Source organism: Saccopteryx bilineata, chromosome 5 (assembly GCF_036850765.1).
Source record: "Saccopteryx bilineata isolate mSacBil1 chromosome 5, mSacBil1_pri_phased_curated, whole genome shotgun sequence".
In the NCBI taxonomy this organism is placed as follows: domain Eukaryota; kingdom Metazoa; phylum Chordata; class Mammalia; order Chiroptera; family Emballonuridae; genus Saccopteryx; species Saccopteryx bilineata.
In genome coordinates, this window is record NC_089494.1 from 234,787,731 (window position 1) to 234,813,094 (window position 25,364).

At 41.9% G+C, this 25,364-nt stretch overlaps 1 protein-coding gene across 6 annotated transcripts in view; it reads left to right on the forward strand.

Moving 5' to 3' along the window:
* Window positions 1-25,364, forward strand: part of ATP8A1 (ATPase phospholipid transporting 8A1) — a 228,818-nt gene that overhangs the window by 111,746 nt on the left and 91,708 nt on the right. For all 6 annotated transcript variants that reach the window (XM_066233480.1, XM_066233482.1, XM_066233481.1 and 3 more), the window contains 3 exons: window positions 4,268-4,352; window positions 7,729-7,868; window positions 23,415-23,553. In XM_066233480.1, coding sequence (XP_066089577.1) covers window positions 4,268-4,352; window positions 7,729-7,868; window positions 23,415-23,553 — 364 coding nt within the window. The remainder of the gene's footprint in view (window positions 1-4,267; window positions 4,353-7,728; window positions 7,869-23,414; window positions 23,554-25,364) is intronic.

Below are 25,364 nucleotides of genomic sequence, written 5' to 3' on the forward strand. Positions count from 1 at the left end.
CAACAGTGACAAGTGCAACACAATACTTCAGTAATAAAGTCAATTCCGAAGTCATCAAGAATACTTCCCAGTCAAGGTAGCGTAGTCTGTTCATACTTTGACGTATCTCCTCGATTTCAGAATCATGGCAGTGGAGGGCAATTGTAATAAGGAAAAGCCAAAGGTAAAACCAGGCTTGAAAGCAAAATAGGAATAGAAACCAAAGTGGTACGTTGAAATGAAGTCTTGGGCTAGAAAGGGTGGGATGGGAGCTCCAGGAATCAGGGAGGAGTGGCTGGAGTTCGGTTTCTGTAGGGAAATGGGGGCCAATAGTGCTTTCTGTAAATTGCAGATGGGAGCCAACTTCCCCTCCTTGAAGCCTAAGACAGTCATGAGATGAGGACAAGCAGAGCTCATGCCAGCCTCTGCTGGGGGGGGGGGGGTGTAGAGACCGACTAGATCGGGATGCGCACAGCGAGGGAGAATGCAAGAGCCAGACGGAGGGAGCTAGAACGTGGAGAACTGGAGCGTGAAGCGTGGGTTCACGCCTGGGGAAGTCGTCTGTGCGGACCAGTCTGACAATGTTTAGAGCTCAATATGATAAATTAATATTTTTATTTTTAATTATTTATAGTAAAAAAATTTGAGGGACGGGGAAATGGGGCTCCCTATAAGACAAATTAGAAATGATAAATAAATTTAAGAAAGAACGTCAGTAAACGGACTAAACTCTTAAGAATCGAAGGGGTGGGGGTAGTGGACTGGAAGATAGTCTTGAAGAGTTTATCGAGACTACAGCTCAGAGATGGCAGCTGTGTGTGTGTGTGTGTGTGTGTGTATGGATGACTCATTTTTCTTGCTTTTCTCCAGAGTTTCTGCAGTAGGTTGTCTTGCTTTGTTAATTTTTAAATGGAAATAGAAAAAGGGAAAGGACACAATATACAATTTATATCTGCAATAGAAGCCAACTTAGGAAAAGTTACATTTACACAAATAAAAATGTAATTTATTCAAGAAGATAAAAATCCTTCTCCAATGCTTACCTGCCAATGGAGAAAGTAGAAACTTGACTAATACGCTTAATGCTTTAAGGACCTTAAAGTGACTGAAAATTTTCAAATCAAGTGCCCCCAAAATAAAATTTTGTTCTATATGTAAAAGGAACATATTCTGAAATTAGTTATTTTTAGTAGTTCTCCATCACAGAGTACAGATAATTCTGAATGGCACACATAAACCCAGAAAACGTTGGTCCGTATTTAAATATAGATATATCTAATGTCTTTAGCAAAAACACTTCAGTTCACAAGGCCGAAGCATATTTCAGTAGGTCAGTCTCAGCTTGTTGTTTAAACTGACAGCCAGCTCAGATTCCTGGATGGTGGTTGACTGGCTCCTCTAGCCCGATCATCCAGCTTCAGTATAAATTGCGGTGCTTATTCAAGTAATTATGTGAGACTTTTTTTTTTTTTTGGCTTGCTACCATCTTGTTGTTGGCTCTTGCATTTCACGGTATAGCCCTTCCTTATTTTGTGATGTAGTATCCCATACAAGTGAAATTTCAGGATGATTGAGGATCACTTCTGCTATTTCTGCCATGCGCAAGGCTCTGTGGATAAGAGTAGAGCAGCACTGGAACTTCAGTCTAAAAGGTGAATAGGGGAACCACTTTTTGCATGAAAATTCACTGGAGATTTTTCATCCTGAAGCTCTAGGCTGTTTACATAAGAACGTGACTGCAAGACTACAGTCTGACTGTGCCTCGCCTCTGGCGGGGTCCGCTCAGCCTGAGTTTCCACACTGACCTGACGCTGAGGGCAGGACACCAGATCAGTAATTCAGTTGCGATTTTCTGTAAATGTAGACTCAGGGATTCTAAGTCTGGGCTTACAGAGTGCACATGCTTTCATTCCTCTGATGACGCCTTCTTTGGTTCCTAACAATGTATCAAATGTTTGATTATTTGATACAGCCCTCTGAGTAAAATGAGTGTTACTCTGGGTATAAAGGTATCTCTATGTATTTATTGTTCACATGTAAGGATAGCCAACTGTGAATGTCATCTAAAAACAGTCTGTATAGTCCTAGCCCAATTGCTTAGTAGGTTAGACCATTGTCCCCATATGCCAAGGTTGCGGGTTCGATCCCTGGCCAGGGCACATACAAGAATCAACCATTGAATGCATAAATAAGTGGAACAACAAATCAATGTTTCTCTGTCTCTCCCTCCCTCTCTCTCTCTAAAAATAAATTTAAATTTTTTGAAAATTAAAAAACAGGCTGTACAATTCATGCAGAAAGTAACATTCTGTCCCCTGCTTTCCCTAACACTATAAAGAAGGTAGAAAATTCTCCCGTTCTGAGCATCAGTTTCTTCCTCCTGAATGCTTGCCGCATTGCAGAATTTTATCTCTCCGGCCTTACTATCACTTTTTTTTTTTTTTTTTTTTTTTTCATTTTTCTGAAGCTGGAAACAGGGAGAGACAGTCAGACAGACTCCCGCATGCGCCCGACCGGGATTCACCCGGCACGCCCACCAGGGGCGAGGCTCTGCCCACCAGGGGGCGATGCTCTGCCCATCCTGGGCGTCGCCATGTTGCGACCAGAGCCACTCTAGCGCCTGGGGCAGAGGCCACAGAGCCATCCCCAGCGCCCGGGCCATCTTTGCTCCAATGGAGCCTTGGCTGCGGGAGGGGAAGAGAGAGACAGAGAGGAAGGCGCAGCGGAGGGGTGGAGAAGCAAATGTGCGCTTCTCCTGTGTGCCCTGGCCGGGAATCGAACCCGGGTCCTCCGCACGCTAGGCCGACGCTCAACCGCTGAGCCAACCGGCCAGGGCAGTCTTACTATCACTTTTGTTTATATCTCTTTACTTAAGTTAAAGGATTTTCTTAGTTTTAAAATGATCTATTTTAATTTCATTGAAAATTTTGTTATCCTCTGGGGAAAAAAAATAGAGTTCATAAGGTAAACCTTTCATTTTCAGAAAGGAGCCATGAGGGGAAATTATCATTTCCTTTGCCCCCCTTCCTGTTCCACCACTGAAGAATGAAAAGAAATTCGTAATTGGGGCCTGGAATATTCCATCTGTTCTGAGGTCACTGCGCTCTGTTTCTCTCAAGGGTTCTAAATCATAGTCCATTAGTCTGCTCCCAAATCTCAGCCCTGAGACCAGGGACCCCAAAGTGGGTGACACCACTGAGAAAGTAATCGCAGGTAAATGATTTATTTTTTCCTGGTCTAATAAAACCATGAAGGCCGAACACTGAAATCCTTACAATGTTAAACCCAGGCCAAAGAATAACGGAAGGAACAATAGGCAGTTTATAAAGGGGCAGAAATGAGAGAAACGTAAGCGGTGCCTGAAGTTAAAGCGGAAAGGAACTTTAAAGATAATCCAGTGATTGGATTTTACAGGCTAAGTAAATCCGGCCTTTGCTTTTAATCTATTGGGGTGATGCTGATTAACATAATTATACTGGTTTCGGGTGCCTAATCCCACAACACATCTCTGTACGGCCGGCCGTACTGTGTGTTCACCACCCCAAGTCACCATTTATCCCCCTCTACCCGCCTCCACCTTTCACCCCACCCCACGGTCACCACGCCGGAAAGTGAATTGAGTCTTAAAGCTACAGTGACACATTCTGAAATATTCAGCTCTAGGGCAACGCTAGGCTTGTCCAGGGTTCTCCCCGCTCTACCCACCAGCCCGCTCAGTGGATTTAGAGCTATATTCCTCAGAGTTTGTTCTTCTGTCAGCACAGTCCCATCCAGACACCCTCACCCCTCCCAGGCTCAGTAGGGAATGAGTGTGGTCAGGTCCATACGGGCCCCGTGGAGGTCCACTGGGCATGTGAGCTCTGAGAGGTATTGCAGCGGGGCGCGCTCCTCAGCGTGGCTCACCTCAGCATTTCCCGGACGTTTAGAGGGCCGGACCGTTCTTCCTTGGAGCACCTGTGAACACTGCTGTGTTCTGCACAGGCTTCAGAGCTTGGGGGGGAGATCCCGCAGCAGGTGGGAGGTGAAGTGTTGATAGATTATGAGATTTTGAACATCGGAGTAACTACGGATTTATTCAGAGGAGAGAAATGAAAATATTGGACTAAAACCTTACTCGTTAGTGTCGTTAAGGGAAATGGTGTTATTAGGGGGAAATATTTTATGCTTTAAAATTAATGCTAAAAGTGATTGTTTTCATGCTGATTTTGCTGCTAATAATGTGTCCGACATCAACTTGGTTAAACTCAGGATGTTTAGTTTAAGTTTATGTCTTCTGTTTGTTTTCCAGGACACTGTAATTTATGACCGACTGGCAGAGACTTCAAAATATAAAGAAATTACCCTAAAACATTTAGAGCAGTTTGCTACAGAAGGTGAGTGCAATACTGTAATAAAGCATGATTAATTTCTTTTCAATCATAGACTACTAATGTCCTATGGGATCATTATGTTTTACTTAGAGATTCCTAAAAAGCAAGATAATGATTAATGTTGATTATTTACATTATACTATATGCTATTTCAACCCATTGTTTTTGCTTTTCTCTATTTAGTCAAATTTTAGGGGACTTTGTTCCCTCATTTTAGGGTGTATAGGGCCTATAAATCTGTCCACTCTTAAGAAGAGATCCTATTTGCCCTGGCCAGTTGGCTCAGCAGTAGAGTGTCAGCCCAGTCTGTAGAAGTTCTGGGTACCATGCCCGGTAAGGGCACACAGGAGAAGCACCCATCTGCTTCTCCACCCTTCCCTCTCTCCTTCCTCTTTCTCTCTTCTCCTCCTGCAGCCAAGGGTCCATGGGAGCAAAGTTGGCCCGGGCACTGAGGATGGCTCCATGGCCTCTGCCTCAGGCACTAGAATGCCTCTGCCCACAATGGAGGAATGCCCCGGACTGGCAAAGCATCACCCCCTGGTGGGCATGCTGGGTGGATCCCGGTAGGGCACATGCAGGAGTCTGACTACCTCCCTGCTTCTAACTTGGGAAAAATACAAAAAAAACAACAACAAGAATAGATCCTATTTACAGTTTAAATACTTTGTATCTCAAGTTCTGCAGAAGGAAAAGAAATAAGAGGCAAAGAACTGGGTATTCTAATTTGGAAAAAAGAGAAGAAATCAATAAACCTATATGACTATTAAATTAGTTATTCAATTGAGTTTCAGCTCAAGACTTTTTTTTTTTTATTATAATTTTATTTTTTTAATGGGGTGACATCAATAAATCAGGATACATATATTCAAAGATAACAAGTCCAGGTTATCTTGTCATTCAATTATGTTGCATACCCACCACCCAAAGTCAGATTGTCCTCTGTCACCTTCTATCTTGTTTTCTTTGTGCCCCTCCCCACCCCCTATCCCTCTCCCATTCCCCCCTCCCCCCCCCCCCCCGTAACCACCACACTCTTGTCAAGACTTTTTATTAGGCCCCTGCGACCTGCCAGGTCTGAGCCTCCATGTGAGGCCTCAGAGTCCACAGTAAACATACTGAGCCCTGTTTCGCTGTCGCACCGAACGAAATACGTGATCTGTACGACAAGCGGCCCACAGTGCGGAGAGAGGTCCAGAGTAGTTGAGAAGAGGAGAGGGCCATTAAACACTGGGGTCAGTTATAGAAGAACGTGTAGAGTCTTAACTCTAAACTTCGCGTCAGCGGTCAGAGCTCGTGTGAACCTCCCCTCTAACCTGTCACTCTCCTCATCCTGGCCTGGATCTGGTGCTAGTGGCACCAAGCCCGACCTCGGATCAAATCCGTGTTCTTAATCCAAACTACGGAAAGAAGGGAATGTTTCAAAGCACCAGGCCTTGAAAAGCAAGGACATAAACAACCTTCTCCCCGTTGTCCTCCAGAAGAGCGAGAGCAGGGAGGGGACACATGTCAGTCACAGTGTTTGGATCCTCCAGGTGCGAACTCGGAGGGCACAGCAGGTGCCAGCTGAGCAGCACGCCGCGCGGGTCCCTGGCGCGTGGAGCGTCTTCCTCCTCTCTGGTTGCGATGTTGGAGACGCGCCGGCTCCTAGACAGATCCAGACTGTCGCGGCCTCCACCCCCGCCCCGTGCTTTCTGGCTCTGGCCTGACAGGGCTTCTCCTCTGTGGCTACCCCAGAGTCAGTGTCCGGCCGAGTTTCCAAATGCAAGGCTCACGTCCTCATATGGCCGCAGGGACTCGCGTTCCTCTCGCAGTGGCCTGGCAGTAGGCAGCCTCCTCTGGGTCTTTACCTCCCGTGGTCTTTGCTTCTTGTTTCTGACCTGTTCCCCGGCCACAATGTATTGGATCTGAGGTCACAAGCACCGAGTTACTCTGCGACTTAAATGAACTTGAGTGAGGGCCTCGTGTTTGCGGGAACCTCGCTAACGGTTCCTGCAATGGGCAGGGCTGACAGAGGCTTTTTGCCTCTTCCTCGTTCCAACCCATCGTTTTCCTGGCTGAAGGTGGCCGCCACGTGAGGTATAAAATTGATGAGCACCAAGCACTGGGGGGCAGGTCACCTCAAACATCAGCTTGGATTGTTTTCCCCAGGGTGTTTCTGATGGTTTTCTTCTTTTCTGTCACTATTACTCAAGGTTTTTTAAGACTTTTTATAACTGTAAATTTACAGTGGTAAAGAGCAATAGTAAATACAACCCTATATTCCAGTAAGAAGAACGTGGCTGTCCCAGTAGAACTCATTGGGGTCACTTCCTTCCTCCCTTCATAAGCGTTTGTGAAGTCAATATGATGAGCCAGCCACTGTGCTCAGTACAGGAGTTACAGATACTGCTGGGCCCCTGCCCGCCAGGAGATCCTGATATAGCAGAGCCACAGGAAAAACAGGGAAACGTTGTCATTTCTACCATAGCAGTGTTTGGGGATTTCTGCCTATGGCAGGGCAAGGGGGTCCTGGGTGAGTGGAGGATGCTTTAAAAAAGGTGATTTTAAGAGCTGAGTCTTCCCTGACCAGGCGGTGGCGCAGTGGATAGAGCGTCGGATTGGGAAGTGGAGGACCCAGGTTCAAAACCCCAAGGTCACCAACTTGAGCATGGGGTCGCTGGCTTGAGCATGGGATCATAGACATGACCCCACGGTCGCTAGCTTGAGCCCAAAGGTCGCTGGCTTGAGCAGAGGGTCTCTTGCTCTGCTGTAGTCTCCTGGTCAAGCACATACTGAGAAAGTAATCAATGAACAAATGAGATGGTGCAATGAAGAATTGATGTTTCTCATCTCTTTCCTTCCTGTCTGTCCCTATCTGTTCCTCTGTCTCTGTCAAAAAAAAAAAAAAAAAAAAAGAACTGAGTCTTAAAGTAGATGCAAGACAGACAGAGGGGAGTTGGAGCGGGTGGAATAGAGAAGTGACCAGCATGTGCAGAGACCCTGGTATGGAGGGAGTGAATGGCAGAGAACGAGGTTTAAAACAGTTGATATGTGGTAACTGAGCCAGACTTTGGGTTTACACTTCATTCTGGGGAACGAATGAAAGGTTTCAAGCAAAGGCATAACCTGACAAAAATAGATTTTTTAAAAAAATTGCTATAGGCATGAAGGATGGATTAAAGGTGCTGGGACTTAGAAGCAGGGTGCCAATTTTAAAGGCTAGGGAAACATTAATACACATTCTGCACTCCGGTTTGGTCATACGTGAATGGGACTTCAACATGTTGTTGCAATTAAATCAGTGCTTTCTAAATGAGACTGTTACATAAAAATGGAAGTGTCGGGCTTCTGATTAAAATTTTATTTGGTGTCGGGGGGGGTGCGTGCTACCTTTTTCCAGGGTTAAGAACGTTATGTTTTGCTGTGGCTGAGATCTCCGAGAGCGACTTCCAGGAGTGGCGAGCGGTCTACCAGCGCGCGTCCACGGCTGTGCAGAACAGGCTGCTCAAACTCGAGGAGAGTTACGAGTTAATTGAAAAGGTACGTGGGAGACCGTTTTGCTCATATGGAAAGTGTGGTTTGCAGAAGACTTCTGTCTTGACTCAAGGGGCCAACAAAATCAAAATATCTTGACATACCACTTACTGTTGAATCTCCTCCTGTCTAAGCATTGACAACTCTCAGAACCAGTTCAAGTTTTTGCTGAAATGTCTCTGGAACGACTTTGTGTAGCTCATCACCCACGTCACAGTTTTGCATCTAAAACTAAAAGTTGGTTTAGTCTCCCAGTCTTCTTGCCCGTGTTTATTCCATTGCTTCTGTATCACTGAAGATACGTGTACCCCACTCCACACACGCAAACATGCACACAGGTTACAGTGCATGTTTGTGAAGGTGCATCATACATAATTCAAAATAATAGAATAAATATGTAGCTTATATATATGACTCTGTAGCTAATAATAAAGAATATGTCAGTCTTTGTTCACTTTTATGCATCCATCATTTCTGTCGGTACTAAAAATATCCTTATTTTACTAGCCAAGAAACCAAGGCTGTTCAGCCCAGAAGTGACAGACACGCTGTGATTGATGCTGTATACATAGCAAGAAATCTCGCTTCCTTAATTAGGAATAGCAGTCATTTTTACATAGTACTTAGTGTGCCAGGTACTGCTTGTAGCACTTAAATCTATTCACTTGTTTCATCTTCCCAATACCCCTTTGAGGTAGGTACCATTAATTGTCCCAGTTTTGCAGATGAAGAAATCAAGGCAAAACAGAGAGGATAAGTCATTTGACTGCGACTACACAGCTCCTAAGAGAAGCCAGAATGCTCACTCTGGCTCCTGAGTTCATGCTTTTAGCCACTCAAATATCTTCATTCTAACCCGTAACTTTCCATTAAATAACTTCCTACCTGTGTAATTTCTTCAGCTGCACTCATGTTTGTTCTGCGTGAAATCAAGCCTTCTTGTTAGTTAAGGATTATTTGATCTTGCTTTCAGGTGAGTCAAAGCCCACTCGCTCCCCGTGAGCCGTCCCCTCTGGGAAATGTCGCGCTCCAACTGCCGGCGGTTTCTCTGTTGTACGCAGTTACCGTGTGTGACTGGATACTGTTCGCATGCCTCCTCAGTAGATAATGATCACTTTAGGAGCCAGTTGATTTCTCAGATCTACCTTATATTTCAATCTGTTTTTACATCCTGCTTATTTCTCGAAAGACTTGTGACAGCCTGCATGGTACCTGCAAGCCTGGTAACCCCATCCCCCATTTTAGATGTGCACCCCTAGCAGGAGGCTTGTTCTTAATCAACTTACTGAATTTCTCTCCCTGTCTCTTTTCTTTTCCTAACGTGCTTATGTATGATTGTGTCTTGGGGCATCATGTGGTGAAACAAAATATTTTCTTTGTGAGTGCATGACCAAAGTATCTGTCAGTCTCTCCAGCCAAAGTCCCTTGTCGTAAAGCACTAATGGTATTGTTAGTCTTTTGCTTTTCTTATTCGTTAAGAAGTAAAAACATAAACATTACCCTGTTTGGAAATGATCCTGTCTCCTTTCTACACAGCCTGAATGTAATATAACCTTTTCCTCCATGCTAGTGAGATAGAGTTAATATATAATAAGTGACAATAAAATATTTAAAAATGAATTTTAGGTAGTAAATTTTGTGAAGCATACAGTAAAAAATTCTAAAGTTGAATGTTTAACGTGCTTAACACTTTTAATCTGAATGTTCTAGAATTTGCACGTTATATGTTATAGGTTAAATAATGGTGCTGCTGGTGATGGGTGTGTGTGTGTGTGTGTGTGTGTGTGTGTGTGTGTGTAATATCTGTTATTAAAAGCCTTGTGATTTCTATCTTTAAATAAAATAGATGTTTAACTGTTCACCAGCAGATGGCGATTGTGAGTCACATTGAAATTTAAGTCACCTGGGGAAATCCATAGCATACATCCATATTTTTAGTTTACAAATACAGAAGCCTCTCTTACCTAAAATAAATGGAGAAGGTAATTTATACTTAATTCCTCTCTAATTCATGAAAAACCATGGTCGTTAAGTTTTACTGAAAAGTTTAAGACCCAAAAAGATGTTCCCTTGTTCAGCTAGTTTGTTTTAAGTTAGGGCTGGTTTCCTAATCCATCAAGACCCCTAAAATCATAGTTTGGTTCATTTATTCAGATTAGTCGGTTAATAGATGTTAGTTATCAGGGGTGCACAAGTTAATAAGGAACAGTCTGCCACGATGAGTGTCATGGTCTGATCAGATTCTGGAAAGACACCTGAAGGAACCCAGAGAAGTGACTCACAAACTTGATAAATAAGGAAATTTTCAGAGAGGTGGTAACTTTTGAAACAAGCCTCAAAAGATTATTTTACCGGCCCTGGCCAGCTGGCTCAGTGGTAGAGCGTCGGCCTGGCGTGCAGGAGTCCTGGGTTTGATTCCCGGCCAGGGCACACAGGAGAAGCGCCCATCTGCTTCTCCACACCTTCCCCTCTCCTTCCTCTCTGTCTCTCTCTTCCCCTCCTGCAGTGAGGCTCCATTGGAGCAAAGATGGCCCGGGCACTGGGGATGGCTCCTTGGCCTCTGTCCCAGGTGCTAGAGTGGCTCTGGATGCAACAGAGCGATGCCCCAGAGGGGCAGAGCATCGCCCCCTGGGGGTATGCCGGGTGGATCCTGGTTGAGCGCATGCGGTAGTCTGTCTGACTGCCTCCCTGTTTCCAGCTTCGGAAAAATGAAGAAAAAAAAATATTATTTTACCAGTTAGAAGCGAGCAGAGGTCTTTTTTTAGGGGAAATGAATAGGCACAGGAACAGGAGGGGGCCCTTGTGACTGAGAGCTGTTCTTCTGAAAAACGCTTTTTCCAACCTGATCGTTTTTAATATCTCTAGAGCTGGGATGATATCATGTCTTCATTAGTCTGAGCTTCTGTGTTTTGTTAGAGCCAGCCAGGCATAGTGTTCACAGGACCACGGTGACTGCCTTTAAAGCCACCTAGTGGGGCAGGGTTCAGCATGTCAGACCACAGATCCTGCTGGTGGGTCACACTGGTTTGAAATTTGGCTGTCAGTCTCATAGTTCACCCATTTTGGCTTCTTCCTTGACTATTTTTAAATAAGACGTTGTTTATATAATTTTTGAAATGTGTTTAGAACTTATTTTTTAAATTAATTTTAGAGAGAGAGACAGAGAGATAAATCAATTTGTTGTTCCACTCATTTATGCATTCATTGGTTGATTCTTGTGTGTGCCCTGACCGGGGATCAGACCCACAACCTTGGTGTATCAGGATGATTTTTAACAACTGAGCTACCGGGCTAGGGCTGAATCTATTTTTTATGTAGAATATAACAAGCAGACTTACCACATGAAGATAATGAATTTTAAACTGTGACAATTGTTTTCAAATTAAACTTTCTCTCTCTATCTCTCTCTCTCTCTCAACCCATTTTCCAAACAAAATTTGGCCTGAATCATTGCGCGTGCACCCACACACACACTCGCAGATAAATGTAAGGCTGCTGGGGTTAAACAGTGTGTGGGGGGGGTGCAGAGAAGCCTCAGCTTGCCCCTCTTGTCTGTCTTGACCCCGCCCATATCATGGCTCATGAGCACGACGCTGGGGCTTCACTGAGCACACTTTAAAAACCAAATAATATTCTATCTGTGCGTGAATTTCTTAGTGCTTTTTGAAATTACTTTGGACATCTCCCCTCACTTTTCAGAAAAAGATTAGAGCATCCTTGTGGTCCCGTACAGGATGTTTCTGAACCTAGGCAAATTAATAATGCAGGGAGCATTGACCTGTGAATGGTAGTGTTGGAATACAGACATTCAAAGTTTGAAGGATTTGTAGAGCTTTTCCTGAAAACAGGAATATTTTTTCATATGTAACAGAATAAGTGAAAACTTTGTAATATGATTGAGGTTGTACTTTTAAGCCTTGCTCTCTATCTTATCCCTCCAATGTTTGTTCAAACCAGTAATTCAGTTTTTGAAATGTAGTTAAAGCCTTATTCCTTTGGGGGCTATAACTTTTAGCATAGCCGGAAAAAATATGCAAATAGGCCAAGACCATCCAAAAAGTTCATGACATTTGTCCCCTGGTTCAGTGCTTTGTCACTTCCGAGCACTAGAATGCACTCCCTCCACCCTCTATGTCACTAAAGGAAAAGTTCTCTGGATATTGTTACCCCTATTGATGATCACTGTTAGATGAGAAGATTTGGGAGACTTTTATGTTCATGTATAAAATATCACCTCTGTTGCAAGGCTTTCAGTTTGGCCTCCTTCTGATGGTCAACTTTTCAGAATTTAAAAAATAATTCTAATGCTATGAATTATTTCAAGATGTTACTGAAACATCTTTTTTGTTTGTTTGTTACTAAGTATAGGCCAAGAGGTTGACATTCATTACTCGTAAGGCAAAATTGTTCAGGAACAAAAAAAATGGTTAAAATGCAAGAAAGAATATTAAAGTCTTATCAAGGTCTTGAAGTGTCCTGACCCAATTTGAGGAGAATTGTAGCGTCACTTTGGGTGTGTGGATGGCTAACACCTCTTGGTCTCTCTTAGTCACAGCTTGAGAGAATTTACAGCTGTCGCATGCTTTCAGACAGCACACTTGACCTGTTTTCCTTCTTTAACCTCATTCTTTTGAAAGGTAATTAATGTATTTGGACTTGTAACTTTAACTATGAAACAACTATCATGTTTGTCTACATCTTTAAAACTCAGATTTTTTCCAGATTAAATTAAGCATTAATTTATTTGTATTTGGTCAGGAAAAATATCAAATAAGTAACAGAATAATTATGAAGCTTTATGCTTCGGTACCAGTGGTTTCTCTGCAATTTCTCCCTGTCTTTGATCTGCCACTTTGCATTTATTCCAACATATTTCTGAGACACATACATTTTTTTTTTTTTTTTGCCTCATATTTACACTTCTGCTGCTGGGTTCCTTTGAAAATTAATGGTACAGAGGGCTGTGATCTTAATTTATCAGGGAAGATGCTATAATTAAACCATTGGATGAAATATGAAGGTATGCCTTCATGGTAAATATAGTTTTTTGAAATTGTTTTATTTATTTGCTTCAGTAGACAAATTCAATTATATCTTTAGCATTGCATAAGTTACGAATGAATCATTTTCATGTTTATGAAAGCAAATACTTTATCTTGAGCATTACCAAACAGAGTGGGATATCATACCTGTCAGATTGGCCAGTGATTGGTGCAGTTCTTCCTAGTGATGAAATTGTTCTTTCCTTTTTTCTCTTGTTATGAGGTATGGATTGCAAAATGTTTTTTGAAAATGAAAACTTACCCAATACTTTTATCGGCCAACGTTGTTTTAATGGGTTATGGGTCAGCGAGGATCATTTCTGAGCTGAAGAGTGCAGACGTCCCTTGTTTTATTGCACTTCCCTTGGTTGCACTGCGCAGATATTGCGGTTGCTTACAAATTAAAGGTATGTGGCAACCCTGCGTTGAGTCCACCGATGCCATTTTCCCAATAGCATTTGTTCACTTCCTATCTCTGTGTCACATTTTGGTAATTCTCAGAATATTTTAAACTTTTTCATCATTATTATATTTGTTCTGGTGATCAGTGATCTTTAACGTTTCTGTTGTAGTTGTTTGGGCACCATGATTCATGCCCACATAAGACAGTGAACTTAACTGATAAATGTGTGTGTGTGTGCGATTTGGCAAACTTCACGGCTGTCTTATTTTAAGAAATTGCCATAGTACCCCAGCCTCAGCATCTGCCACCCTGATCAGTCAGCAGCCATCAACTTTAAGGCAAGACCTTCCACCTCCCAAAAGATTACAACTCACTAAAGTCTCAAATGATATGTAGCCTTGTTTAGCAAAATATTTTAAATTAAGGTATGTACATTGTCTTTTTGGACATAATGTTATTGCATACTTAATAGACTATAATATAGTATAAGCATAACTTTTTTATATAATTTTTTTTATTAAGTGAGATGCAAGGAAAAAGAGAGACAGACACCTGCATGTGCCCCAACTGGGATCCACCCGGCTAACCCCTACCAGGTGATGCTCTGCACATCTGAGACTGTTTCTCTGTTGCTTGGCAATTGAGCTATTTTTAGCACCTAAGGCAAGGCCAAGGTGCCATCCTCAGAACCCAAGGCCAACTTGCTTGAATGATGGATGCGGGAGTGGGGGGGGAGAGAAAGAGAGAGAGAAGTGGGAGGAGGAGGGTTGGAGAAGCAAATGGTCACTTCTGTGTGCCCTGACGGGGAATCAATCCCAGGACTTCCACATGCTGGGCTGACACTCTACCACGGAGCCAACCGGCCAGGGCCAGCATAACTTTTATATGCACTGGGAAACCAAAAAAAATTCATGTGACTCACTGTGTTGGAATATTCGTTTGATTGTGGTGGCCTGTATCCTAACCCTCAATATCTCCATGGCATGCCTGTAATCAGAAAGCTGTCGTTCTGGAATCGTCTAGCTGTCCTTTGCATCAGATAGCAGTAATGTGTTTTACATACATTTTATACTTTATGATTAATGTGTATCCTCCACTAGGTTGAAACTTTCTGGGGACAGGTACTGTCTTTATGGTAGTCATTTTTTGTATCTCTGGCACCTGCCTATGTTAATCACTGAATGAATATTTAACAAATAATGAATGATTCAATTAAATGTTTTATTCAGAAGCTAAACTTATTTAGTAGGTGATTTGCTTAATGAAAATCCGATTCCTGCTATTAATATAGTTCATGCTTTCTGCACATTGAGGATGGTGGTATCAATGTGTCATCTCTAAGGATTAACTTAGGGACATGTTAGAAAAGGAGCTAATAATTTTAAAGAATGCACTCTTTAGAAATTTAGGCTCAATCATTTTTTAAAAACCTGTCTTTCATGTTATATCATGTGGACAAGGACCACCGGGGGTGAGGACGACGGAGACACAGAGACCCAACTCTGGGGACCAGGTTCAGTGACGCAGATCTGCTTTATTCAGGAAGTAAGCTAGCTTATATACACAGGTTCAGCCTATAGGATGTTACAATGTGTCCTTCATAGTCAATGGCTGAAAAGATCAGGGAGCTGCGTGGTTGGCGCTGAATCACTTCCATATAGCAGGCGAGCTCCCTCCTGGGTATGCCCAGGAGGGTTCTGGGAGCTGGAGTATTCTCACAACATTGCATCAGCCACAGCTGCTAGGTAAATGCTCTGCGCCCTACCTACAATACCACGTATGAATGTGAGAACCATAAGGTTAGAAAGACTCAATAACAAATGCCCTAACACATGGCAGGTTTGTTCTGGGCTGTGGGGCACAACAGGGGAAAAGGATAGAAGAATCACTGTTTCTATTTGGTGGTGGGAGATAGGCAATAAACTTCTAACTGAAAATACAGTTTCAGACAGGGCTCAGTGGCCTGCACACTGAGACACAGCCCGAAGATTGGGCAGTAAGGTAATGATCCTCTTCACAGTCTTTCCTTGACTCCTCCCCAAAATATGGTTGACATTTCTGGGATTTTTTTTTTAACACTGCCTTTTTGTAACGTAATAATAGATCAACAGTTACACTCAGTGTAACTAAATACAACAGTTTAGCACCCTGTGCAACACGTGACAACCAGTGGTTTAGAGGATTCCTAAAGAAATATAAAACTTAATGGAAAACAGTACTTTTCTGGAACATTTATTACAGCCAAGTCCACAGTAACTTCTGTATTAGAATGGAATACTTTTTTCAGATAAAACTACCACTTCTACTCTTAGTAGCTACAAATACCACTTTAGTTTGTACTAAAAAGTGAAATGTCTAGATGACATTTGTATGATGTACTGGTGATTTGGTGGTTTAAAATGCAGTAGTTTCCTATTGTACTGTTTGCTTAAGAACATTTGCAATCTGTCAGCTCATCTACTTATAAGACCAGCAACTTTTTTGAGCTTTGATTCATCTGTAAGTCCTCTGCTCTTTACCCCAATTGTTTAGTTCAGGGGCCTCGAAAGTAGGGTTCACAAGGTCAGTGGTCCCCAACCCCTGGGCCATGGACCGGTACCGGTCCGTGGGCCATTTGGTACCTGTCTGCAGAGAAAGAATAAATAACTTACATTATTTCCGTTTTATTTATATTTAAGTCTGAACAATGTTTTATTTTTAAAAAATGACCAGATTCCCTCTGTTACATCCATCTAAGACTCACTCTTGATGCTTGTCTCGGTTACGTGATACATTTATCTGTCCCACCCTAAAGGCCGGTCCGTGAAAATATTTTCTGACATTAAACTGGTTCGTGACCCAAAAAAGGTTGGGGCCACTGCACAAGGTGATCCGTTGGGGTGAGCAAGAAAACATTCTCACTTCTGATTTTGCTTATGTTTGATCTCCTCTTTTTTATAATTTCTGTCTTTGCATTTTGCAATGTATATAGTTTATTAATACTGCAGAACAAATACATTATACAAAAATATAGCAATGTCATAAATAAGTACTCAACATTTTTCCATGCTGTACACCCACAGACACACACACATTGACACACACACAAAAGCTCTGAGATGACTGATCTAATTTCATCCTCAGAATAACCCTGTTAAATCCATATCATTGGCCTTATGTTGAGGTAGAAATTGTTCAGTAAGTTAAGTTACTTGTTGAAGGACATATACCAGTGGTTGGCAGAGTAGGGATTCAAATCCCAGTTCTGTCTTTATTTCATGTCATTCTGCCAGCTGGGTTTAGAAGAAAGCAAAGAATGTATGTAAAGCATAGCAGACTTGAAAAGCCAAGCATAACCAACTGTCTGGAGTTGTGTAATCACTAGATGGGTACTTGGTGTTTGGGGGGGGGGAGCATTCAGGACACATACCCTTAGAAAATGAGGCAGCCTCTGTATATTCTCTGTAATGTTAATACACTATTTTCCTTTCAAATGAAGGTGGAAATATGTTTTTCATAATTTTCTCTCAACTCGCCTCTGTAATCTTCTTGTTGAAAAGTACTTAAGATTTTCTTAGAACTCTAATCACATACGTCTTCCTCCTGGCCTGATAGATTTCTTAAATGCTTCGTGGTAGACTTTCCACACTGGCTATTGCTGTCTTCTCTCTCAGATAAGATGGATGTGTTGTTTTTGCAGGCTACACCCTATCGCCTCTCAAATCCTGATTCTTTTCAGCTGGGTGTGTGAATTCTGGCCTTATTTGGAAAACCTTTGACTGCGTTCAGATATGATTTCAGTTGTTCAAAAAACAAGTTAAAACCTACTTCTTGGCCTTGAAACGATTAAAACTGATTGCATTCTCCGGAATCAGGCCAGTGAACCATTTCAGCAACTTAATGCAGCCAGTCTTTGTATACTGTCCAGGTTAACCTGAAGAGAAAGAGGTGGGAGCTTCTCTTCTTTTAAATAAAACCCCACTGTTGTGTGCTAAAAGATGCTGAGCAGAAGAAGCATAGCAGTGAATGATGCCCAGTGGAACGCAATGCAGAGAGGAGCCTGCCAGCCTTTGAGAGGCAACATTTATCCAATGACAGGAATCCCACGGCCACCAGCACGTCCCTTTTCCAGGGTTACCGTATCTGAAAGCTAAAGGGGATAGTGGTCGCAGTAGCCACTGACCTGGTCTTGTGACCTCTGTAATTACTGCTCTGTCCCTAGTCTGCCACCAGTGACCTATCTGAAACCCACATCTGGTTCTGTCCCCCCACCCTTTTCCTAATTCTTCCCTAGGATCCTCAGCACAACGTGCAGACCCTTGCATTTCCATTCCCCTCCAGCTTCTCCAGCCTCATCTTTTCCTAACACACTACTCAAAAACAAAGTTTGAAAGGCCTGATCCAATTCCAATCTCAGAACAACCCTATTAAAGACGTATTATATTATTTAAATCACCGCCACACCTCACTTTCATTTATCGTTTCCATATTGACTCAATGGCAGCGTCTCAAACACAATATGCTTTTGCATACCTCTGTCTGTGCACTTGTGATTTCTTCTGTTTGGAATTCCGTCCCCCTTTCTCCCTCCCCCACCTTTCCTGATTGCTTGGCTGACTCTTAACTCTTCGTCTGGGACTTAAGGTCAAGTGTTAATGCGGGTTAGATGGGTTTCTGAGCCATCCAGACTAAGAAGATAGCTTTCCTGTGTGTATCCTTTGTATGCTCAGAAGATGTTGTCTTGACTTTCCGGATAGTTTATAACATACAGTAATGGGATTATTTGGGGAGGGGCACTGTTTCTCTCTGCTGGTAATTCTATATTACAGTTAAGAAGGCTTTGTCCATAGTTTAATATTGCCCGGAGAGGGAATGAGAGCCGAGGCCAGGACATCTATGGCCGAGCTGGAAGGGTAAGGCCCGGACACGGAAATATGTGTAGCCGTGAGGATGGAGCCCAGTGCAGAGAGGGTGCTCACATGCGTTCTGCCTCAGGGAGAAGGGTCTGCAAATCCACACACTCCTTTACTGTCACACAGCTCGACCCATCGATTTACGAATCGTCTTTGGCTATTAACATGCTAAATGACAGAATTGAGTAGTTGCAGAAGAGAAAGTCTGACTCTCAAACCCTAAAATAGTTGCCATTTGGCCCTTTACAGAAAAAAATGAATCATCAGTCTTGCTGTAGCCGGCAGTTCTCATAGTTTGGTCCTGAAGCCAGGAGCATTGCCACCGCCGCTCAGTCCCAGGCCTCACCTCAGATCTACTCAGTCAGAAATGCTGGGTGGAGGGCCAGCCATCGGTGTGGAATCAGCCCTTCAGCTGATTCAGAACACCGCCAGTCTAGATTCCTGGCCCTGTGGCTAACGATATGGGCTCGATGACAGCCAGGCAGAGCCTAGGAGAAACAGATCCCAGGGAAAGGCAAGGGAATGCAGTCAGAAAACAAGGTGGGGTGGGGAATCCAAAGAACCTCTAATGGTGCATCTGAAATCCAAACTGCATGAGGAAGGGAACTCACTGTTATATCCCACCGTCGTGCCCGGCACTGCTGCGTGTGTATTTGTGAGGGAGGGAAGGCGAGCTTGGAATGTGGCGAGTCCCAGAATGTGACTCTGGGGCCTGCAGGTGGTAGCAGGGAAAGCGGTAGGTGCACCTGGCAAGTGTGGCTCCGGACTGAGGCTGAAACCCATCTGCAGCCAGAAAGGATTCCCGCAGACTGAAGAGCAGAGGCGTGTTTAAAAACCTGATGATTTGAATAAAATTCTAACTTCCACTTAGACTCAGATCTCTTTCTCACTCCCTGCCTTTGGCTATGTATTGGTTCTGGGGATTTTGTTTTTACCATCACAGTTCAGCTGCACCTCTGTTTGACCTCAGATAATTTACTCAAACTTCCTGAAGCTATTAACTGAATTAATAACTGTGAAGCACTTAGTGTCTGGTACATTTCCTCTATTAAGGAAATATTTTGTCATATTCCTAGTCACAATCTTATTTTACATTGGAAAAGTGGTTACCAACTATTACTAGTATTTTATCCATATTTACTGCAGTGGTAAAACTTGGCTTACTGGTATTATTTATTTGTCTTTAAGGAGACTTCTGCCAAATAGTCCATGTTGCAATCTGAAACCTAATTGGATATGAGTTTAATTATTATACTTTTTCTTATTTAGGAGCATATCACAAGCATTTTAGAAAAATACTAACCAAATGTTTGCTAATGTAAAAACAGGTCATTGTGAGGTTTTCTTATTTAGCAAAATATACATGTGTTGGTAAAAAACATAATATCTGCAATTTTAAGTACTCTGAACCTTTTTATATTGACAACAGTAAAAATTTTACATTTATGTGCCTTTTTTAAAACTCTACATATTATGAACGTGTGAAAGAGAAAATAAGATTATTGAGAGCTTTACTAGGTGAATCAATATTATCTCATGATTTTTCAGTGATAACGAAATCCGTGTTCTGTCATGGAGCCATCAACCTGAAACCTTTATCACTTGTGGCAGAGTGACATTTCGAAAGTAAAATTAGTGTTTGGTTTTTTGGGTTTTTTTTTTAATTCCATAAACGTCATGGGAATTTTATCATGTTTCAACACTTGCTGAATATGTAATTCCCATAGTGCCCATTAGTGGCCATCTGTGTAAGGTAATACATGTTTGGGATGAAATTGATTATGGCCTAAACACTCTTGTGTTATGATCAGGAAAAGCACGCACAGTTCACATCTTTTTTTCTAATGGTCATTATGTAGCTAAAGATATTAATTTCCAGAGGCAGAGCCTATCGCTCAAGATCCTAATCTCACAACAAGGGTCAAAGGGGAAGGAGGCTGGAGACTTCCACTAGAGTTAGTAAGTGCTGTACTCGGAGAGCTCTTGGGATAAAGGGAAAATGAACAGGCTCTGGAAGACGTTTCCTTTATAAGTGTCAGAGTGGACTCTTTGCCGTTTTGCTAAAGATTCAGAAATATTTCACTACCCTTTAGAAATTCCTGGTATAGCCACCAACACACTTCAAGTTAACCTTCCTTGTCACCTTAATCAGCATATGCATTGTTGGGCCAATCTCTTGAGTCCTATTACGTGCCTGGGCTTGAAAATGTTTTCTTCTTACCTGTGCAAAACCAGATGCTTTCCTTCTTTCCAATATATTTCCAGTGTTACCTCCTCAGTGCATTTTATTTTTATTAGATTTCATGTAGACCTGTGTACTTCCTGAGTTCATTCATCCCTGTAGAGTAGAGCTAGAAAATCTACAAATATCCTTGTTTGTATATTTCTAATGAATGCATTCCCATCTTAGTTGTCACATTATCAACTTGTAAAACATATTCCAAAAAATAATTTTTTGGTTTGAATACTTAGGGTATTCAGCCTAATAATAATTAATTTTGTTAGAAAATTTTGAGAGCTTGTATTGCTGAACTATCCCTTGATCATCTTAAAATCTTATCATGTGTCTGTAGAATACATAGCATTTGAACACGGCTGTATCCTGATCTTCCCTGGGATGTGGGCCAGAATGATTTAGGTTCAAATGCCCTCAAAGTAACCGACAGAATTGATAGAATCATTGTCTAAACACTGAAATACAGCAGTTGTGATGCTGGCATAGTGGATGCTGAACTGTCCTTCTTTTTCATTCTAGAGCTTCTTGATGACAATTATTCATCAGGTTTTGATTTCAAATCTGCTTTCCAGTAAAGATAAAATAATGCTGTCTTCTTAAAGAAGGAAATTTGCCTTCCTTATATTTTATATACTAAGAAGTCATGCATCAAGTGCTTCTAATAGCTATGTAAGTTATTCAGAATATATTGAGAAGAAAATGGTCTGCAGTGCAGCAATACTTAGTAATAATCAGATTTGGAATTTTTTTTCTTTTGGCCGTTTGCTCATTCAGTAAGCATACTGATAGGAAGATGGACAAGCCATGGTCCCTCCTCTTGAACAGAACTACTAGGGTCATACATTTAAATAGCTAATCTTAATGTGATAAATTAAGATGTATAAAGAAGAGCAGATTTTGATCCAAGCACAGCTGGGGGCAAAAGTTGCTTTAAGACATACAGGAAAGTTTCAGAGAAGTAGTGACTTAAGTGTGGCTCCCAGGATGAGCCAAGTTTCTCCAAACAAGGCGATAGGCGATGTGTTTAAGTCTGTGGCAGGCTGCTGGCAACTGATTTAACACCATTCCCATCCCCCTTCTGCCTATCACCTCCTCTATGGAAGCTAGAAAAGCTGAATACTTAGGGTATTCAGCCTAATAATAATTAAGGTTGGCCATAATTAGAAATATGTTAAGAACTTTTGGAAACATTTTTGCTTTCCAGATCAGGGACAGATCCTTGGTGTTACCCCCTTTTTGTTTTCTTTGTGGCTGTTATAATTCTAGCTGTGACAGCCACCTTGAGACATGGAGGGAGATCTGGAGAGTGAGTTGAGGTTTGGCTGAGCCACCACACTAACACCCACAGCCACCTACTCCATTACTGCTTCCATGAGGAGAACTAAATTGTTATTGAAGCCATTGTTTGTCAGATTTTCCTATTTGTAGCCAAAAGCACTCCTAATTAATATACTCCTAACAACACACACACATACTCATTTGTGTATATATTCAATTTTACTCTCCATGCCTACCAAGACTTGGGACTAACTTTTAGTGATAAGTAAATAGAACTTAACGTTAGAGAAAAATAGGAAATGTTATGACCAACCTGGACACTGTCCTTAGCATTATTTAATTTACCTTCATTCTGTTCTGTCCTTGTCTTATATTTTAAATTAAAAAATGAAGGCAAGCATGGAAGAAAGGGGAGAGATGAAAAGGTAAATACTGAAGTGGGTCAGGCTGGAGGTTCGATTACGGGGAAACTAGGGTAAGATGAGGCATTGCCTGGTCACATGATGGAAAGAAAGTTTAAATCTTAGTTTATCACTGTGCATTCCTATGTATTCAGGAACAAGAACACCATTACCTGTGTCTATCCGGTCAGCCAGGTCTCCCTCACAGCTAAGAATTGTTCTCTCTTCATTTAGGAAAGTGAGAGTAGACACCATTCTCCATGAGAGATTACAGCAGCTTTGCACAAAACATATTGGTTGTGCTCAGTCTTGTATGAAAGGCACCATCTATTGAGCAAGAGATCTTTAACCGACTCTGACCTTCTGTGCAAATGGAAAACAATTTGAAAAACACTCATCCTGTTCTTTTTTACAGAGACCGAAGCTATCACTTTCTTGTTCTCTTCATCATTTCTGATTGCATCATGTGTATTTCCTGATGCTGCGTCAAATTATAATTTAATAGTATCAGCATGTTTTCCTATTCATTTGCAAGATTGTCACTGGGTGATCAACAGTCTTTAGGTTTAGGTTTCTGTTTTGTTGTTTATTTGTTTTTTAGTAGCTGCCTGCTTCTTTTAAACTGACTTGATTTGGCCCTTCTATATTGTTTTTGTTATTTCTGTTGTTTCAGAATCAGTTTCTTACCTAAGAGAGAAGTAAGGTAGGAAGGTAGCCTCTGTCTCATCCCAAAAGTAGTGGATGCAAGTCAGGGACCCTTAAGAGAGAATACTCAATGGGCTCATTGGAATTTGTACCCATGTCCATGAGTTACAATTAATCTTTGTTTTATTTATTTTTTTTTTTGTATTTTTTTTTTCTTCTGAAGCTGGAAACGGGGAGAGACAGTCAGACAGACTCCCGCATGCGCCCGACCAGGATCCACCTGGCACGCCCACCAGGGGTGACGCTCTGCCCACCAGGGGGCGATGCTCTGCCCATCCGGGGTGTCGCTCTGCCGCAACCAGAGCCACTCTAGCACCTGGGGCAGCGGCCAAGGAGCCATCCCCAGCACCCGGGCCATCTTTGCTCCAATGGAGCCTTGGCTGCAGAAGGGGAAGAGAGAGACAGAGAGGAAGGAGGGGGGGGTGGTGAAGCAGATGGGCGCTTCTCCTATGTGCCCTGGCCGGGAATCGAACCCAGGTCCCCCGCACGCCAGGAATTAATCTTTGTTTTAAACGCATCAATGCACTTTGATTTTTTGTTTTTAAAGAATCTAAAATGATTTTTCTCTTAAAATGTTTGCCACTGTTGTCTCCAGAACCTTCAGCTACTTGGAGCTACAGCCATTGAGGATAAGTTGCAAGATCAAGTGCCAGAAACCATAGAAACTCTCATGAAAGCAGATATCAAAATCTGGATCCTTACAGGGGACAAGCAAGAAACTGCCATTAACATCGGTAAGTCACCTGATTTCATCTTTAAATTGCAATACTTTTAAACAGCTTGATACATTATAGAAGACAGATTGGAGATACTTTAAGATTTGAAAGATTTGGTATTTTAAGATGTTCCTATTTATATTGTTGGGCTTATCTATTCTACTTACATTTCCAGTGCCTCTTTGAAGTCACAGCGGTTAGATGTCCAGCCTAACTGTAGTGCTTGGAATCACAGAGTAACCCGCTTTCTCTTTCATATCATTGCCTTTTCCGCCTTCCATCAGCACTTGGCACGTGCAGGTAACATTTCTGCAGTTACCCGTGGAAGTCGAGAATTTAGGATTACGGCGGGCTGTGTATTTGGCCTGTTTATTTGGCCAAAGGTTATTTCTCAGATAGGAAATAAGAAGGTTGCCAGCTTCCATGCATCCTACCGTTAATTCCATTTCGAGGGGAAAGAGGTTGTTAGCTCAGACTGCCATAACAGAAGGCCGCCATAATAGAACGCCGCAGGTTGGGTCACTTAAACAACAAAAATAAATTTTCTCCTTAAATCCATGTAAATACAATAAATTAAAATTAATAAAAAAAGAAACAAATTATCTCACAGCTCTGGAGACTGGACGTCCGAGATCAAAGTGTCCGCTGGTTTGGTTTCTCCTGAGGCCTCTTTTCCTGCTCTGCAAGTGGCCTCCTTCTCATTATGCCCTCATCTGGCCATCTTGCTGTCTCTTCCTCTTCCTATAAGGACACCAGTACTATTGATCAGGACCTCATTCTTATGATCTTTCATTAACTTTGTAAATCCCTGCCTTCCAATGCAGTCACATTGTGGGTTAGAGCTTAAATGTGTGAGTTTTAGGGGGATACATTCAGTCTGTCACAGAGATCTGACTGAGAAAATGTTAATATTTGGTGTTAGAGGCCTATAGCACTTACTGTATGCAAGAAAATATCACTTCTTTCTTCCAAACTTATTAATGGTAGGTTTCTTGAGCACTTACATAAATCCTGACATAGATTCAACCTCTGGATATTAATGGTATGCATTACATACAAAACTCTCAAAGAAATCATTTCAATAATGTTCACAGCATGAAACCATATTTTCAGAAAGTCATGATTAAGTATCATCTGTCTAAAAACACTTAGCTAATATTCTATTAGAAGTATTAGTAATTGGCGTTCAGTATATTTTAAAGTACCTCAAGTGTATAGTAAATTGATGTTAATAGAGGAAATTTAAATTTTATTTTATTTTTATTAATTTTAATGGGGTGACATTGATCAATCAGGGGGAAATATAAATTTTAAAAACGCTAACTAGAAATTTAAACATATAAACCACACAGGCTGTTAGTTGTGATTATTATACTATCACTGGTGTTAGAGACAAAATGGAACAAAGATGTAGTAGAACACAGAATACATCAGAACTCACCTGAAAAAGGCAAGTGCGACAAAAGGTGACTACCGATAAAGGGAAGGATACAGGGTGGTGAAGAATGCTGTGTGAGGAAAAGAAGAAATCTGGAAAGATAGTTCTGGATCTGCCGCCAAATGCAGGGTCCTCCAGAAAGAAGATGGTGGTGGTTGCTGGTCATATTTAACACTTAAAATCATTCCTAGAAAAAGATAGGTAAGATTCATTCATTTAGCAAATGGTCATAGTGCCTACACTGCTCGGTGCCAGGTACTAGCTAAGAGTAAGGAACAAAGCAAATCAAAATATCTGCCCTCCTGGGGCTTGAATCCTAGTCAGGCAAACAGACAATAAAGTAAATAAGAAAAACACATCGCGTGTAAGATGCAATAATTGCTATGAAGAA